Raw genomic sequence first — 17,911 nt, forward strand, 5'->3', positions numbered from 1 at the left:
GCCCCTCCCGCCCTCTGTGCCCCCCTGCTCCCCCCGCACCCCACATGCGTCCATCCAAACACCGCACGCCCTTCTCCGGCGTGCAGGTTTCCGCCCACGTCGGCCCAAGACTCGCCCTCTCGGGACTTGCTAGAGACCCCGCCTCCTTCCAGCCCTGCTGAGTGCCCCCGACCCCTCTCCCTCAAAGCCATTCGTGTCCTAAATCTCTGCGTCTCCCCTGGCGGCTGAACTCCCCAGACGTGCATGCTCTCGCATCTGAGGTCAGGTGCCGAGGGCCCCGGGGGCTCCTTCCTGCCTCTCCAGCCTCTCCTGGGCTTGTGGCCACACCCCTCCTCCCTTAGCCCGCTGTCTGGCCTCCCGGTCTCCAAGCCTGTCCCCCGGTCGGTCGAGGGCGCCCTGCTCTGGCTTCTCCTGTCTTCACCACTCACATCTGCTCGGACCCTCGGGCCACAGCGCCGGGTCCTGGGGGCAAGGGCCTGGTGCGTCTGACCTGTTTCTCTAGAACTCTCTGCCCTTGGTACTCGGTAGCCAGGCTCTGGGCCTGGGGAGCCACTCCCAGCCCCGCCACCGCCCCGCCCCGGGCTCTCCCACCTGACAGCGGGCATCTTCCAGGGGACATCCCGGGTCTCGTCCCCCGCCCCAACCCCACACACTCCCTGCCTCCGCTCCCGCCAGGCAGCCCTGTGACAAATAAACACCCTCGGCAGCCCTGCCCTGGGCCTTGGGGGCTGGGACTTTCAGCGACCGGAGGGGCTCCAGGGGTGAGCTGTCACGGTTTCGGGGGCGGAGCCAGCAAGGGTCAGAGGTCCCCAGGAGGCCGGGTTGGGGTCGGGATGGCTAGAAGGAGCTGTCTGGAAAAGAAAGGAAAACATACAGTGTACAATCCTGAGGTTCTCAGGCTTGGGTCAGGGTCCTTGATGTCTGGGAGACCAGAGGGCCTGCATGGGTGACCTGTGGGCAGATCGGATATGCCAGGCAGTGGGGACGCACTTGGGGGAGCCCCCTGTCTCAGGGGCCCTGTCTCCATTGTGCTAGTCACTCCTTGGACCCCAGGAACAAGGCAGGCAGGTGACACAGCTGATAGGGTGAAGATGCCTGAGGACAGAGGACCAGGAAGGGACAGAGGGACCAGGAGGGGACAGAGGGATGGGGGGGAACAGAGAGGTGGAGGGGTCAGAGGGACCAGAGGGGGACAGAGGGATTTGAGGTGGGGGGACAGAGGGACCAGGAGGGGACAGAGAGACCAGGAGGGACAGAGGAGCAGGAGGGGACAGAGGAATGGGGGGGGAACAGAGAGGTGGGGGGTCAGAGGGACCAGAGGGGGACAGAGGGATCGGAGGTGGGGAGACAGAGGGACCAGGAGGGGACAGAGGGATGGGGGGGAACAGAGAGGTGGGGGGTCAGAGGGACCAGAGGGGGACAGAGGGATCGGAGGTGGGGAGACAGAGGGACCAGGAGGGGACAGAGGGATGGGGGGGAACAGAGAGGTGGAGGGGTCAGAGGGACCAGAGGGGGACAGAGGGATTGGAGGTGGGGGGACAGAGGGACCAGGAGGGGACAGAGAGACCAGGAGGGACAGAGGAGCAGGAGGGGACAGAGGGACCAGGAGGGGACAGAGGAATGGGGGGAACAGAGAGGTGGGGGGGTCAGAGGGACCAGAGGGGGACAGAGGGATCGGAGGTGGGGGGACAGAAGGACCAGAGGGGGACAGAGGGATCGGAGGTGGGGAGACAGAGGGACCAGGAGGGGACAGAGGGCCAGGAGGGGACAGAGAGACCAGGAGGGACAGAGGAGCAGGAGGGGACAGAGGGACCAGGAGGGGACAGAGGGATGGGGGGGAACAGAGAGGTGGAGGGGTCAGAGGGACCAGAGGGGGACAGAGGGATCGGAGGTGGGGGGACAGAGGGACCAGGAGGGGACAGAGGGATGGGGGGGAACAGAGAGGTGGGGGGTCAGAGGGACCAGAGGGGGACAGAGGGATCGGAGGTGGGGAGACAGAGGGACCAGGAGGGGACAGAGGGACCAGGAGGGGACAGAGGGATGGGGGGGAACAGAGAGGTGGAGGGGTCAGAGGGACCAGAGGGGGACAGAGGGATCGGAGGTGGGGGGACAGAGGGACCAGGAGGGGACAGAGGGATGGGGGGGAACAGAGAGGTGGGGGGTCAGAGGGACCAGAGGGGGACAGAGGGATCGGAGGTGGGGAGACAGAGGGACCAGGGGGGGACAGAGGGATGGGGGGGAACAGAGAGGTGGGGGGTCAGAGGGACCAGAGGGGGACAGAGGGATTGGAGGTGGGGGGACAGAGGGACCAGGAGGGGACAGAGAGACCAGGAGGGACAGAGGAGCAGGAGGGGACAGAGAGACCAGGAGGGACAGAGGAGCAGGAGGTGGGGGGACAGAGGGACCAGGAGGGGACAGAAGAATGGGAAACAGACCCCCGAGTCTTGGGCGGCCATGCAGTGACCTGTATGGGGCCGGTCAGCGCCCCACTCCCGAGGTGCCCTCCGGACGGGCCCGCTGGGCGTCCATGCTGACCTGTCTCCCCTCCTGGCAGAGCGGCCCTATCGTGAGTCGAGACACAGGCAGGTGCCTGGAGGTGGCAATGTCCAAGGACGCCAACTTCGGGCTGCGGCTGGTGGTGCAGAGATGCTCGGGGCAGAAGTGGACCATCGGGGGCTGGCTCAAGCGCGGGCGACGCTGACCGCCAGCCCCGCCCCGCGCCCGCCCGGGTGCAGACCCCGAGGACCCGGGGAGGGCGTCGGGCCGCCTGCTGGGCCGCGTCCCTGGGACCGCGGGGGCCCCCTGTGCGCTCCGGAGGCAGGTGCCAGGGGCCGGCCGGCCCAGCAGGAGCGCAGACCCCGAAGCCAAGCCCACCTCGGAATCACGTGCCTTTTCTACGGTATTCCTGACCAGGCCGCCGGGCCGGCCACCTCTTCTGCATGAAGCCCCCTGTACGTTCCCCCCCTGGCGGAAATAACCCCCGTGAGCTCCGTGGGTGGCCCAAGCTCCCGTCCCGGCCGGGCAGGACCGTGGCCTCCTCCCGTCTTCTGACCATCTAAGGAAAAGCCCAGAAGAGCAGAGCAGAGCCCTCTCCGAGGTTGGGGCCGGGGGGGGGGGGGGACGCGGCTGCGGCCATCCCGGCGACGCCCCAGGCAGTGCTGACGAGGAGGCCGGTCGCCGCCCCGATCCAGCGCCGAGCGGGTCAAACAGGACAGAGCTGGTCTTGTCCTCCGGAGCCCTAGCGGCTGGGTCGTCCGGGGTCGGGGCCCCTGTTCCAGCGTCTCGGCCGGGGCCAGGCGCCTCCCCCCGCCTTGTTGCTCCAAGGCGGGGGTCAGCGAACCGCGACCCACGGCCCTGTGCCTGTTTTTATAAATAAAGTTTTATTGGCACACAGCCGCACCCACCTGCCTCTGTATGGTCCGGCGCGACCCTCTCGCCCGGGGCCAGAGTTGAGCAGGAGCACGCACCCCACGGGGCCGTCCCAGGGGCTCCGAGATGCCGTCTCTGGGCGGGCCGGGGCTTAATGATTGCGGTGAACATCACAGGGCCCCGCCCGCCCCTGTCCCCCAGCAGAGCCACCGCCCGCTACGCCCAGCAGCAGGTGCGCCCAACACTAGCTGCTCCCCAGTACTACCAGTACCCCACACTAGCGCCCTCGTTCTGGGTGGAAGGCCTCAGTCGTCCAGCGGTGGGGACAGCTACCAGACCGACGCCCGCACAGCCCTCGCACTGCGGTCTCCCGGCGCCTAGGGGTCTCCCCCGGGGCAGAAATTGTGGCTGTGTTGGAGACTTCCAACCCCCCCCCCCATTCTTGTAGAGCAGCCCGGAGCAGGGTTCCTGGACACCCGGGCTGCTTCACACAGGACTGAGCTGGTCCCGCCGAGCTGGGACCAGGCAGTCAGCCTTCCGGGGGGCGGGGAGCCCGGCTGCCCCTCCGGGGAAGGCGTCACAGCCGCTCCCCGCAGTGTCTTCCTGAAGCAGAAAGTTGTTCTGGGAGTGCCAGGGGGGCTCGGAGCCGTGAGACCACACTCTCTCCACCTCTCAGGCTCTGAGTCTCTGGGGAAGGTGGGGGCTCTGACCTGCCCCCTGGGCACCCCCCACCCCAGCCCCATCCTCCTCTGCTCCTTCCTTGGGTCCCGTGCCCTGCTTCCTGCCACTTGGGAAGCCCTGGCCGGCCCCAACCTCCCCACTGTCCCCGGAGAACTCTACCAGCTCCCACCCAGCTCCCCAAAAAGCCCCCTCTGTCTATTTCAGATCTTGCCCAAATTTTAAGACCATAACGGAGGCAAAAAGCCAGCGGTGAGCGAGACCTCAAGAGTCAGCCTCTAGCCAAAGCCCTGGGCACACATCCAGAAGTTTCCCAACTGAAGGTGAAATGGTAGCAGCCCCTGGCGGGCAGACTGAGCTAATTGCCCGTGGTTCAAAACAGAAAGTATCTCGGCTGAAACCTAGAAAACCCGCTGTTGCATAGCGTGCATTATCGAAACCGCCAACGTGAGGGTTTGTAGCCCACGGGACGCGGAAGGTGTCTCGACAAGCACCCCCCACGCCCCGTCCTTGCGGGAGGCGGCGAGTTTTGATAGCGCGCTGTCGGGTCCTGGCTGGCCCCCAGCTCCTGCCTCGGCACGAGGACGAGGGTCGGCGGGGCTGAGCTGGGCCCACAGGCAGCAGGACCACGGCGGGGCGAGGCCCTTGGCCTACCATAACCGAGACGGAGAGACCGCCTTCTTCACGGGGCAGGGCCACGGAGCTCCCTCACCTCCATTCACTTCTGCCCCCACTGCCTGGTGACAGCTGTGTCCCCCCACCGAGGCCTGCCCCGAGGATCCCGGGGGGGGCGTGGCTGACTGGGCCCAGAGAACCCCAAAAGGTCACAGGCTGGGAGGAAGGAGGGCGGCCCCGCCGACCACCGCTGCTGTTACAGCCCATGCCCTGTGGGGGCGCTGTGGAGACGCTCCCGCACATTGAGCGGTCACAGCGTGGCTGCGGCCGTGGCCGTGGCCGTGGGCGTCCCCCCACCCCGTGCAGATCCCTGTGTGTTCTAACTCCTGGTGATGCGTAGTCCCCCGGCCCCCACCGCCCCCCTGGACTCAGAAGGAGCTGTCGCACCATCCACGGGCTGCGCTGAAGTGAACGCAGTCCCCTGAGACCCTGACTTCTAGTTCACACTTCCTTTGCCTTAAAGCACAAAAATGTTTCTTTGTCCGCTTTTCAAACACCGGTCTGTGGTTGAGGCCACCCGGTTGCCCCAGGAAGGACCCCATCCGTCAAACAGGGACTTTAATGCAGGGGTGGGAGGTGCTGCGGCTTTGGCCAGGGTGTTAGGGCATCCTGGAGACGCACCCTCTGTCGGCTGAAGGGACCCAGGAGCCCGGCCACTTATGGGGCTGACGCTACAGAAGGAGCGATGGGAGCACCCCCCCCCATCAGAGATGGGAGAGGACACCCGGCCGCTGCACCCCCGGCTTCCCACCGACGGCCCCTGCGGCTGAGCCTCCCAGAAGCTACGACTCGGGGAATCTCAGGACCGGGACCGTGGGCGCCTCTCAGCCCAGCAGGGAGAACGGAGGCAGGAAAGGGTCTGGGCGCCGACCCGGGGCCGGCAGCCAGAGGGACTCTTCTCCAGCACAGGTGACCCCCTCACCCCCCGGGGTCCCGCCGTGCGGTGCCCGTGATGAAATCAGGCGTGAGTCTGCAAGCTGGAGGGAAGAAGGTTCACGGCCACGAGATGTCCTCTCCCCACCTGCTTGGGAAAGTGCCCATTCTGGGAAGAAGGAGGAAGAAGGGGAGGGAGGAAGGAAAGGAGGGAGACATAGGTTTAGAATTACAATCCCACTACATCCTTTAAATAACCCTCAGTAGTGCTGAGAACTTCTGTGCCCATTTTGCAGATGGGGAAACGGAGCCTCGGAGGACTGAAATGACTTGGCGCAAGGCACACACTTTGCCCGGGGGCAGGTCTAGGGGTTCGTACTCAGATCTGCTCGACCCCAAGCCAGTGTCCCCTCCACTCTGCCTGGCTGCCTAGAATTATTTTTTTCTTTTTAAACAATTTTTTTCTTTTTTTTTCATGTTCAAATGGCAAAGACACAAACAGAATTTGCTGAAACTTAATAGCAGACCCGCCTCTTCCATCAATTCAGTTATAAATCGGCTCTGCAGCGAATTCAGAAAAAACCCATGTTGTTTGTTTAAGACGGTTCATTGGTGATAACCCACCGGGGCTCCGGGAGAGGCTGTTGATATGCAGACGTTTCTGATGAAAAGCAGTGAACGCACAGAGGCTTTTTCCCTTCCCTCTGCTCTTGAACTGATCGTGTACATCAATTTAGTTCTAATAAAAACGTTCATGGCTTCGGTGAATCTTCACTTACGGTTGAGGCCCTTTGGGTGAGTGGATCCCGCGAGAAGCAGGGGTTTGGCCTGGGGGTGGGGTCCCCAAGAGAAGGACAGGGCAGCGGGTAGGGGAGTGGAGAGGGAAGTAGGGGCATGGGAGGGTGTGGAGGGGCCCAGGGAGGGGGGGGGCACGAGAAGGGGAGTGGGAACGGGGAGGGGGAGCAGGGAGGACAGGAGTGAGGTGGGACGGTGGGGACCCAGGCCTGTCCAGGGACCCAACAGACACAGAGATGAGAGACTCTTCTGAGAAGCCCGGAAGCCTCCCCCACGCTCTCCCTGCAGCAGAGGCCCCAAAGGAGGGGCTGCCTGGAAGAGGAAACGGGATGGGGGGTCCTGGGGGTCCGAGGCCTCCTCCTCGGGCCTCCAGCGCCCACAGGTCCGGTCCGGGGGTCCCTGACCCAGCTGCAGGCACAAGAAGTCGGGGAGGGCGTGCGGGTCCGGGCACCGGCCTATCTCAGGGCCCGGCGGCTGCACTCTGGAAGGATGCGCGGCGAGGGGGGTCACCTCGGCCCCCCACAGACCGCCCAGACCCCCCACCAGTCCCGCAGCCCCGGCCCCAGCAGGGCCCCAGCCCGAGTGAACGCTTACCCGGATTTCCGGTCACGTCGGAAAAAGGAGCCTGCCCCACGCAGGAGGGTCCCGTGCGCACGCCCGCCGCACCCGGAGGACTTTCCCGAGCCCCTCCCCGTGGGGCTGCCTGGGTCACTCACCAGGGTATTCACTCCCCTGCTCACTCACTCGGGGCGGGGGGGGAGGCGGGGAACATGGGAGGCAAAGGCGGCAAGAGCCCCCACCCCCGCCACCCCAGCCGGGCCCAGAGAAGGACGCCTGTGCTCCGTGGCCCAGGCGGACGTCGGCGGCACCAGCCGTCGATGCCACACACGGCTTCGTGTGCACGTGGAGCCTGAAGCTCGCTCCACGGGCGCCCGGTCCCCACGCAGCCGCCACCCTGGCCCCGCGGCCTGGGCACAGCGGTGGCGGGAGTGGGGTCGGGCGCCCGGTCCCAGGGGCCCGGCTGGTCTCTGGATTCCTGCATTGACACCCGACACGGCTGCCGTTTCCTGGGGTCGCCAGGTCTCCAAAAGCCCTGCTGGCGTGGCCTTCTTATGTGGCTCCCCGACTGGTGGCCGTCATCCACTGGATGGGCCGTCACAGTGTCTGGGGCCTGCGTGTTTCCCTGGACGGGCTCGGGGCACCCCTGAGGCTTGGGAAAGGAGACAGCAGGACATCCCGCACAGCCCCAACCTTGTCTCCGGGGGGTGCGGTTTTCCGGGGGGAAGGGCCCCTCCTCAGAGCCCGGGGGGGGGCGGCAGGGCAGGGACGGGCTCTCTGTGCCCTGACAGCCGGCGACGGCCGCCTCCTGGTCGTGCCGGCCCTGGGCCCCGAGCTCCTCCAGCTGGAGGGGTTTAGCGCTGGTCCCGAGACTCACAGACCCCCCCCCCCGAAGGAGCTCGGGGAGGCCCCCACATGTTTGGGCACCAGGAACACGGTGTCCCAGCCGCCCTCAACACCCATGTTGTGACCCACGGCACCTAGAAGCCACGGGGAAGCATCCTGTCTGCAGGTCTGCCTTGGTGCGCGTGCCTGCCATGTGCACCTCCCCCGAACCTCAGCCTGGGTCCTGAGTCCACCCGAGGGTCAGCCCCGGGGCACTGAGGAGGTGAGGGCGACTGATCGCCAGCCACGCCCCCGGGCGCACACCACGGGCGCCCCCAGCCGGCCCGGGAGCCGTCACCTGCCTGCCGGCTCAGGAGCCCGACCACTAGGTGGCCAGGCCCTCACGACGGCCTGTCCTGCACGCCCAGACCTTCGTCTCACCAGGCTGGTTTCTAGGGGTGAGGCTCTCCACAGGCGGGGCTCTCGAGACAGCCTGGAGGGCGGCCTGGGGATGGCAGGGGCCTGCGCCTCTGCGCGGTGGCACTTTCCACCCGGAAAGCCCAGGGCAGCGGGAGCCCCAGAGCGGGGCGGTGGGGGGGGGATCCAGGCGAGGTCAGAAGGCTCGGGAGCCACAGCCACCGACTGGCTCAGCGATGCCTTCCGCGGCCGTGGGCCGGCCAGTGAGAAGGTCCCCCCGCCAAGATCGTGGGCACCCGGAACCTCGGAAGGCGACCTTGTTGGGAATAAGGTCTTTGCGGGCGCAACTGGTAAAGATGAGAGCCCGCAGGTCAGGTGGGTCCCGACCCAGTGACGGGTCCTTGTAGGAGGAGGGGTTGGGACACAGACACGCAGAGGAAGAAGCCCGGGGAAGACGGAGGCAGAGGCGGGAGGGACGCGTCACAAGCCCCGGAGTCAGCGGCACCAGAAGCTAGAAGGACTGGGACGGAACGTCTCCCCAGCCCCGGAACCGCCCCGCTTGACAGCCCGCTCTCAGACACGTGGGCTCCAGAGAAGAAGCACCTGCTGGGGTCAGCCACCTGTGTGTGGTCCTGCGCTAGGGCGGCCCCGGGCGCGGCCACGCTCCCATCTCAGAGACGTGAGGTGGGTTGTTGGCCGCACAGAGCATCGCGGGGACACAGCAGGACCGAAGCCCGGCCGGCGCTGGCCGGACACGTCTGAGTGGGGCCGCGGCTTTCGTGTGTATAGGCTGACACCCCCCCCCCACGTGGACCCCCGTGGCCTCCCGCTCTCTGCCCGACATTCCGGAGCAGCCACGCCCACGCACGTCCGACGCCCCCGGGAGGGCGGCAGAGCGAGAAGTCAGGTTTGCAAATCCCGGTCCGGAAGATGTCCGTGCCGGAGACTGCACAAGAATGGGGAAGAGGGGCTCCAGCTCCGAGACCCGGATGACGCCTCCCACTGGGAGGAGGAAAGTGGGGGGGGGGGATTGGCAGGCATTTGCACCACAGTCAGGTATTTTAGTGCGTGGAATAGAGTCCGCAGTATTACAGAGGACACCGATCCCACGGAAACCGCCAGCTGCAAACTGTGAGAAGGAAACCCGCACCGGCATTCGTGCATCCAGTACCCAGACCGATCGGCAGGTGTCGATCGGCTTTTGTCGATGGCGCACTGGCGCTACGAGGGTCAGGCGGGCCGGTGTCCGTCCGTCACGCCTGCGAGGCCGGAGACCCAGGCCGGGAGGGTGATGAGGAGGCCCCCGAGCCGCTGAGGCGATCGGGGCCTCAACGCTCGAGGAGCGTTCTCGCACGCACGTGGCTCCGGCGGTCGGATACGGATGCCCGGGTGTGCGCCGGCCCCGGAAGCAGGGGAGGGAGCTGCCGGGAGCCCGGGGGTCTGAGAGCAGGGGCGGTGGCGGAGGGGGTGGTGGGCGGCCGGCTGCCAGGCCGCCAGGCGGGGGGCCCCGGAAACCTGCCCCGGCCGAAGTGCGGCTGCACGGCCGGCGGGCACTTCCTCTCGCGGTAAGAGCGGCCTCCCCCGATGGCCGGAGTTAATTAAACCGACAGCCTTGAGGAATCAGACGAGAAGCCTGGTTTGTTATTTCTTCTGCTGTTTTAAGCAGCTGATAGTCATTTTAAGATTAAATTAAGTGGCTTATCTGTGCTAATTCGAATCGACAGGGCGATCTGTCTTCTGCGACTAATTGATCGCGGATCACTTACAAGCTCGCTGTGGAGCGGGGAGGCCGGCCGTGCCGCGGGCTCGGGACTGATACCCTGGGTTCGTTTCTCAAAGGTAACAGCCGCGCGGGCTCCAATTTTTGTCCTTTGGAACCTCAGGACCCGCCTCTGAGGTGTCGTCCGGTGGGGGGAGCAGCGTCCGCACGGACACCCCGTCCCCCCGGCAGGTTGGCTCCTGCGTTTCAGGTCAGGGGGGCCTGTGATAACAGGTCAGGCGGGCAGGACCGGCCAGGCCGGAGGCCAAGGCGCCCGGAGCACCTGCGGGCTGGGCTCACTTCTTCCGTGCGGGGGCGGGGTGTGTGTGTGTAGGGGGAGGTGCACCGGCGTCCTTGTGAAATTATTCGAAATGAATAAGAGTCAGAAAACGCTTTCTTGAATGCGCATTTTATCCGATGTAAATCGTACCTCAACAAAGAAAAACTTATTTCCAAACTGCATAAAGCGTAATTCTGCTTAGTGAGTGAAATGTGTTCGTACGTGCACGCCGAAAGTTTTGGAAGCAAACGTACCCCAACACCACAGCGCATCAGATTTTTCACGGCTTATTTTTGCTTTTCTGTTTTAACTATAGTAAGAAAATAATATTCTATTGTCTTCCCAGAATTATAATTGTTATGGTATCTATAGTAATTATATTAATTTGATTTAACTGTTGCTGTAAATGAGATAAACTATTTAAATTAGCAGCGTATTAATTATATAGTTATTGCCAATAACTAATAATTAGAGTGCTTAAATTATATAGCTATAGGGGCACCTGGGTGGCTCAGTCGGTTAAGCGTCTGACTTCAGCTCAGGTCACGATCTCACAGTTTGTGAGTTCGAGCCCCACGTCGGGCTCTGTGCTGACAGCTCGGAGCCTGGAGTCTGCTTTGGATTCTGTGTCTCCCTCTCTCTGCCCCTCCGCTGCTCATGCTCTGCCTCTCTCTGTCTCTCAATAATAAACATTAAAAAAAATTTTTAAAAATTTTATAGCTATAATTAATAATTGCACAATAAGATGATGGCTATGTTATTCACTTAACGTTTATTTTTTATTTTTTTTTTTTTTATTTTTGAGACAGAGAGAGACAGAGCATGAACAGGGGAGGGGCAGAGAGAGAGGGAGACACAGAATCTGAAACAGGCTCCAGGCTCTGAGCTGTCAGCACAGAGCCCGACGTGGGGCTCGAACTCACGGACGGCGAGATCGTGACCTGAGCCGAAGTCGGCCGCTTAACCGACTGAGCCACCCAGGCGCCCCTATGTTATTCACTTAAAATAGCCAGCCCCGGAGGTTTTGAGCCGGCTGGGGCCAGAATTCGCACCCCTTTTCTTAGAGCAAAAAGGTATCATCCTACCCACCGTAAAGAACCATATCGAAACATATAGAGAACCTCCGGGTCTGCGTGGAAAAGTCACGTGGAAAAACGGGCAGGCTTGATCAGACCTCGGAGGAGGAGGCTCCGTGCCCGGGTGTGCCGCGTACGGGACGTCCCGGCGCACAGACCGCGGCTATTCTCCCCGCAGTTGCGTCACTGGCATCTCGAACAGGCTCGGGGGCCCCGGCCTCCCGAGAAGCTCCGGGACCCGACGCACGCGGCCCTCAGAGGTCACCGCTGCTCCTACGGGAGCCCAGGGGTGGGCTCACCGGGCGCTCCGGCCGCCTTGGTACTTTCGTCCTCCCGCACCCGCCCGCACCGCCCCCCCCCCCCCCCTGCGCTGCCTGCCGTCCCCTTCCAGCAGCCACGCACGCTAGCAAAGCCCAGAAGGGCCCCCCGGGCGTCTCCCGTTCCCACCAGCGCATGTGGTGCGTGCGCGCCTGTCCGCCGCCTCATCGGACCCTCCAGTGGCCCCCCCTCCGGGCCCTCGGCGCCCGGCCCGCCGCGGCGACGCAGCCCCCGGTGCCTCCGACCACAGCCCACGGCCGCACCGCTTCTGGGCCTCTGTGGGGATTCAGCCGGCGCCGTGAGCCCGGCGTCTGGGACCGTGTGTCCATGCGGCCGGCAAGGCCAGCGGCCCCCGATCTCCACAAGAACTGGGGTCCGCAAAGCCCCAGACGACGCGGGGCGTGGAAACGGACGCTGGGCCAGGCAGCCGCTGGGGGCAGCGGGCAGGAGCCCCGTCCTCGAAGCCTCGCGTCCGTCCTGGCACCGGCCGGGGAGAAAAGAGCATCTGCCTACAGGCCAAGGACACGGGGGCCCGGTGATGCCGGGGGATCGGGGCGGCAGGACGGACCCTCCCCCACAGCCTCAGGGGCAGCTCGGCCCCGCCACACCCTGGCTCTGGGCTCGTGGCCTCCGGAGCCGTGACAGGACAAGCGTCTGTTGTCTGAAGACATCAAGTTGCAGTCGCTTGTTACGGGGACCCCGGGACCTGGCTACGCGCCGTCCGGCCACCTGCGGGCGTCCTGGGGGACCGCCTCGCGGCGCTTGGCGTCCAGCCGGGACCCCCGTCCCAGCTTCAGAGAGCCATTCCGCCACCATCTCTAATCTGTAAGCGTCTGGGGAGGCCCAGCCCCAAGAACCAGCCGGGCCATTTGCCACAAAACACGCAGCTTCTGCTGGAGGCGAGCTCTGGGTGTGTTGTCTCCTTTCCCAGCATTCACATCAATCGACAGCACGGCGTCAACGGACACCTCGTGTTTCCTGCTCGTTGTTTGCTTAATGGGCTCGTTTCGCTTGGCATTGGATCCACCTCCCTGTTTGAAGAAACTACAAAGGCGTGTGTCCACCAACGGAGCTGACGTTCTGGTAGAACTCGGCGGAAAGGAAACATAGAGCAGAGAGCCAGGCCCTCTGGCTTCTGCGTTCCTGCACCTGACTTTCTTTCTCCGACAAATCCTTTCCACGCAAAACCCCATCTTTTTGGTCATTCGTGACTCGGAAATCTGGTCTTACTTGTGGAAGAATGGGAGTGTCTTTCCAAGGAGAGCAGAGACCCACTGTGGGAGAGACGGGGAACCTGACGAGACAGCATTTGGCTATTTATCCGTTTTTCTCACACACTTAGCCCCTGGGGAAGCATTTCAGAGCCTCCAGGAGATCAGGACCAAGTGTCTCAGACTCCCTTACCCTTTCCTGGTGACCTCAAGATGGCTGCTGCAGCTCCCACCATCACACGTACTTTCTAGGCAATGCAAATGAGGAAGAGGAAGGAGGAGAAAGCAATGGTGTATATCAGAAGGACAAAGGCTTTCCCAAACGTCCTCAGGAGACTTCTGGTTTTGTCTCAGGGGTACGCGTTTCACGTGGCCACCTCCCGCTGCAAGAGAGTCTGACAAGCTTGTTGGCTCAGTAGTAGAGAACAGAAAACAGGGCTGGACAGATGCTGGTTAAGCCAGTCCACGGCGTGGTCACCCGTGGTTCCGAGCAGGGCGTGGGAGGCGACCCTCACGGCTGCCCCATTGTCCCACCTGCTGTCTCTCTGGAAGGCCGTGGAGGTTTCTGGATTGTGGAGAGAGGGCCCCGGGTGGACACGCTGTCACATCCAGGAACAGAGGGGATGGGGGAGGCCCCGTGGACTTCCCTACGTGAGACACCCCGGGTGGCAGAGGTCTCCTGTCGTGGCCCCCTTCCTGGCTGGCCCAGGCTCCCCGCCCTCGGCCGGGCGGCCGGATCTGCTGTTAACGCCCAGGAGTCGTCCAAACGGGGACACGGCTGCCCGTACAAAGTGGTCGGGGCGACCATCAGGCATAGCTAGTGTTTCACGTGCCCCCGGCTCTCCCAGTATTTCCTGGTCAGTCTCTAGGGGGGGAGGGGGGCTGACTGCCCCTTGTGGCCTGTCCTTGGCCTTCCCGCGGGCCTCGCGCGTGCACCAGGCACCCAGGAAGTGCTCCGTGAATGTGTCTGTGGGGCAGCGATGCACCTCCCGCTGCCCACGTCCCTGTGGCTGTTCCACGACCCCGGCCGCGACGCAGCCTCTCTCCTCTCTGTCCAGGTCGTTCTTCCAGAAGCCGTGGTCACAGGGCTCGGGACGGCCCTGGGCTCGCCCGGAACCAGCTCTGCCCGGAGACTTTCCCGCTCTTGGTGTTGAAAGGACCTGGGTGGGTGGTGTCGGGAGAGTGGCTGTGATCGGGCCCGGGGAGCCAGTGGCTTCGCCACACGTGCAGATCCACAGGGACCCGGGAGCCGGCCCAGGACGACCGGGCAGCCCCCACGCTCCCCTCTGAGCCGGAGGCAGCATCGAGGAGACAGGAGGGCTGATCGATCGCCTGTCCCACCAGCTGACGGCAATTTACTCGTGAGGTCATTAGGTCTGGAAAGGAAATCACGTTTCTCGTCCCGTCGCCGCCGACCGTGGGTGCAGCTCGAGGTCTGCCTGGGAGGCGCCCGGCCCAGAAATCCAAGAACGTAAGTGTGTGATTAAGAATTCCTGTAACCATCAGAAAGGCTAATTAATGGCACTTTCCGTCGTGCAGGGAGAGCGTTTGCACCTTTAAACACGGGAAATTGGACTCCAAGCAAAGACAGGCCGCGGAGCCAGCGGCCCCCAATCGCTCCCAGGTATTGACCGGGACAAAGGAAAGAAAATGTAGCGCGGAATCAGTTCCAGAGTAAGGCTGACTGATGAGACGTGTTTGGGCTCTGTGCTCATCAAACACCAAGCCGGTCTATAAATTCCCCATGTGGGCTGGGGGTGGACGCCAGACTATCCCAGTCCCTCCCCCAGCCCCCACCCAGCCGGGTCTGCCAGCCTCCCCACCCCCATCCCCAGCCCCCACCCCCCCAGCGCCCACCCAGCCGGTGGAAGGCTCCGAGCCTCAGAGACTCAGAGGCCCCCTGCCTTTGCTGTCCTTTTGGAAAGAGACATGAGGGGCGGGCTGGCAGGGGCGTCCTCTCGGGAAGCCTACCGTCCTTCCGTCCACGGCACCCTCCTTCAAGCCCAGCCACGCCCACTCGATGGCCCAGAAGCCCGGGGGGGGTTGGTGCTCAGCAGACCCCTGCATCAGACACACAGGAGGTCTTGCCACAGACGTGCTGGGCAGTGTCCCGGGTTGAGGGCCACACCCCAAAGGAGGCTTTCCCACCGCTGCCTGTGCCTGATGGCGCCTGGGACCGGCACCCGCTGCCCCCCAGCTCCGTGAAGGACCGGACAGGACTGGGGGAGGGCCGCGCACCAGGGGGCCCTGAGACAGGCCTCGTGTGCAACTGCAGAATCAGCAGGCAGAGGAGACTGCCGGGGGCCGCACGTCCGCGTCTCTAACCAGCCGAGGGCGACCGCGAGGCTCCAAGGACCCTGCTCAGCCACGAGGACCTAAGCCGCAGATGGAAAACCGCTGCCCTGTGGCCACCCTCCTGGAGCCGCCCCCTCAACGGGAAGGCAGGCGTCCCAACCCCCCCAGACCACTGCTTCGTTCACTGTCGTCACCCCTGCTCGTGGGGGCATAGGATGCCCTTCACGGGCCTAGAACGGCCTGTGATGTCCCGCGTCAGAGCATAAGGTCCGCAGGTGGGCTCCCGCTTACTTCTCGAAGCAAATTATAGGGAGACCACGCGCCCTTCCAGTCCCGCGTGTCCGTGGTGAGAGAGCCAGAACCTTCCACGAAGCCTCCACGCTGGCTCATGCAGAGTCCTCCCCGAGCCCGCCAGCTCCCTTCCAAGGCCCCTGTGCCCTCCAGGCTGCGCCACACCGCGAGACAGAGGTCCCGCCACGCGCTGCGTGTGGAAAGCCAAACCTGTCCCTCCGCGCCAAGGCCACGGAGGTGGAGGCCACGGAGCGTCCTCCGGGGAAGCCACGCGGTGCAGGTGGGTGTCCCGCTCGCCGCGCGGAGGCCGTCGAGGAGGATCCGGGGGACGACCGTCCGCCCTTCGCTACGGCCCTTCTGCTCACGCCGTCGCCGTGGCTCTGCCGTCTACAACCCCAATCCCTCCCCGACCGGCACCCTGGGCGTTTCGACGTCTCCATGGCGTTTCCGGCCAGGTTAAAATGAGCTGGGACCGGAGTGGGTGGGCCGAATCCCTGTGACTGTGACCCTGTAGGGAGGGGAGCTGTGCGGTGGCCGGGACGGGCAGGGCCCCGGGGGGAGCACAGCCCTCCGACACCCCACTTTCTGGCCTCCGGGCCGGGACAGGAGACATTTCTGTTCAGCCCGGTAAGCCGTCGGTCTGTGGGCGCCGTGGATGGCTAGCCTCGAGGGGCGTGTCCGCTGCTTCGCTGAGCGGGCCCCTCTGCCCTCCTGGCCCCCAAGTCCCAGCCCCGGCGGAGGCCTGCTGACCCCGAGCGGAGGGCCCCCCGCACCCGGCGTGGTGCTGAGGTTCTCCCAGCAGCCGGGGACCAGCAGGCCAGGGAAGGGCCACGAGCAGAAGCTCAGGGGTCAGTCACCGGTGTGCCCGGGCCCCTCGTGGGGACAGGAGCAGACACTCGAGGCTTGGGAGGGGGTGGCTGAGGCCCCCGCCGGCCCGGATCTGGGCTCCAAGCCCAGACCCAGGCCCCGGCCGCTGGCTGCCCCTGCCGTCCGTCCCGAGTCCGTCACCCCAGCCGTCACAACACCGTGTTTGGTGTTTGCTCTCTCACGGCCCCTGTAGCCAGCGTCAAGGCCTCAAACCGCCCGCATCCGCCCGGCAGGGCCTGCAGCCAGTGACGGTGGCCCCGGAGGACACCTCCCCACCCCACAGTGGCGGACCTGAGCGCAGAGCGGATGGAGGCGCCCGGAGGCAGCCCCGGCTGGGGCGGGGACGCGTCCCGCCTGAGGCCTCCCCTCGCTCTCCTCTCGCCCCCCTCCTCCGGGGCCGCCCTGCGGTGGGCTTCTGGGCACAGAGCGGGTGCAGGAAGGAGGGTGGGAGCCAGGGGCGGAGGCGGGGAGGGGAAGCCGGGGCCGGGCCTCCCCTCCCCAGGGAGCGCTGACCGTGCGACGCAGAGAGCCAGGCGCCTGGCCGCGCAGCCCTCAGGGCGGGGCCCCCAGGCACGGGCGCCGAGGGTCAGGAGCCCCCGCGGGAGGGCGCCAGAGCCACCTGCAGGGACAGGGGCCGGGGCAGGGCGCACACCGGAAGCGGCACCCGCGGTCGGTGTGGGCGAGCTCCCCAAACCCGGGTAGCAGCTTGGAGCCCCGGGGGCCCGCCTTCCCTGACCCGGAAAAATGGGGAGACAACTTGAATTCGTCTTGGACGGCCGACCTGACCCGGCACGACGGGAGCCCGGCGGGCAGGGCCTTGTCCCCTCCCCGCCCCGGGCCGCCAGCCCGTCCGGCTCCAGGAGGCTGCGGGACCCCCAGAGACGGAGAGAAGAGCCCAGAGGAGAGCTTCCGCCGCCCTCCCCGCGGCCGACGGGCTCAGCCTGCGAACCGAGGCCGCCCGCCCTCCCGCCCTGGGCCGAGCCCCGGGAGATGCGGGGACCCACACGTCCTGGTCCAGGAGCAGCGGACTGCGACCCCCCCCCCACCCCCGCCCGGGCAGCTCGTGCCCGGGACCCTCTCCGAGAGCCTCAGCGGGCCGTGCCGCCGACACACACGGAAGACGCCCTCACAACCGCCCAGCTGAGCCCACTGAGGCTGCGCCCGTCCCGGCCTACTGACGGTGCTCACCCCACTGAGAAAGAGCGTCCAAGCCGGCAAGAGGGACCGGGGCTCTGCCCCCACCTCCCTGCCACCCCCTCCTCACTCCGCTCTTGGCAAGAGTGGCCTCCGCAATGGTGTCTGGTGCCCGAGGCACACTCCTGCCCCAGGGCCTTTGCACTGGCGAGCCTGTTCCTGGAGCCCTCTCCCCGTCACCCCACAGCCCCGGGTCTCCCCCCTCACCCCCCAGCTCTGCTCGGACGCCCCCTTGTCTAGCGCAACAGCCCTGCTGGCAGGCCCGTCTCCCTTTCCACCTCCAGGGCGCTGACTGCCTCTAGAACCCCAGACTAACTAAAGTCCCCTCACCATCTGTCCCCTCCACCGCAGAACGAGCCCCAGGAGGGCCGGGACAGGAGTCTGGCGAGCCCCCTGTGTACCCCCACTTCCTGGGACACCGGTATGCACA

At 65.2% G+C, this 17,911-nt stretch overlaps 1 protein-coding gene across 1 annotated transcript in view; it reads left to right on the forward strand.

Annotated features, from left to right (window-relative positions):
• GALNT9 (polypeptide N-acetylgalactosaminyltransferase 9) overlaps positions 1-2,701 on the forward strand; it is an 83,589-nt gene extending 80,888 nt beyond the window's left edge. The window contains exon 11 of the mRNA XM_047101050.1: positions 2,555-2,701. Within this exon, the coding sequence (XP_046957006.1) occupies positions 2,555-2,701 (147 nt within the window). The remainder of the gene's footprint in view (positions 1-2,554) is intronic.
• Positions 2,702-17,911: the final 15,210 nt, after the last annotated feature.

Source organism: Lynx rufus, unplaced genomic scaffold (genome assembly GCF_022079265.1).
Source record: "Lynx rufus isolate CCGP_SWC_20201006 ecotype Redwood Valley unplaced genomic scaffold, mLynRuf1.p SCAF_55, whole genome shotgun sequence".
NCBI lineage: Eukaryota > Metazoa > Chordata > Mammalia > Carnivora > Felidae > Lynx > Lynx rufus.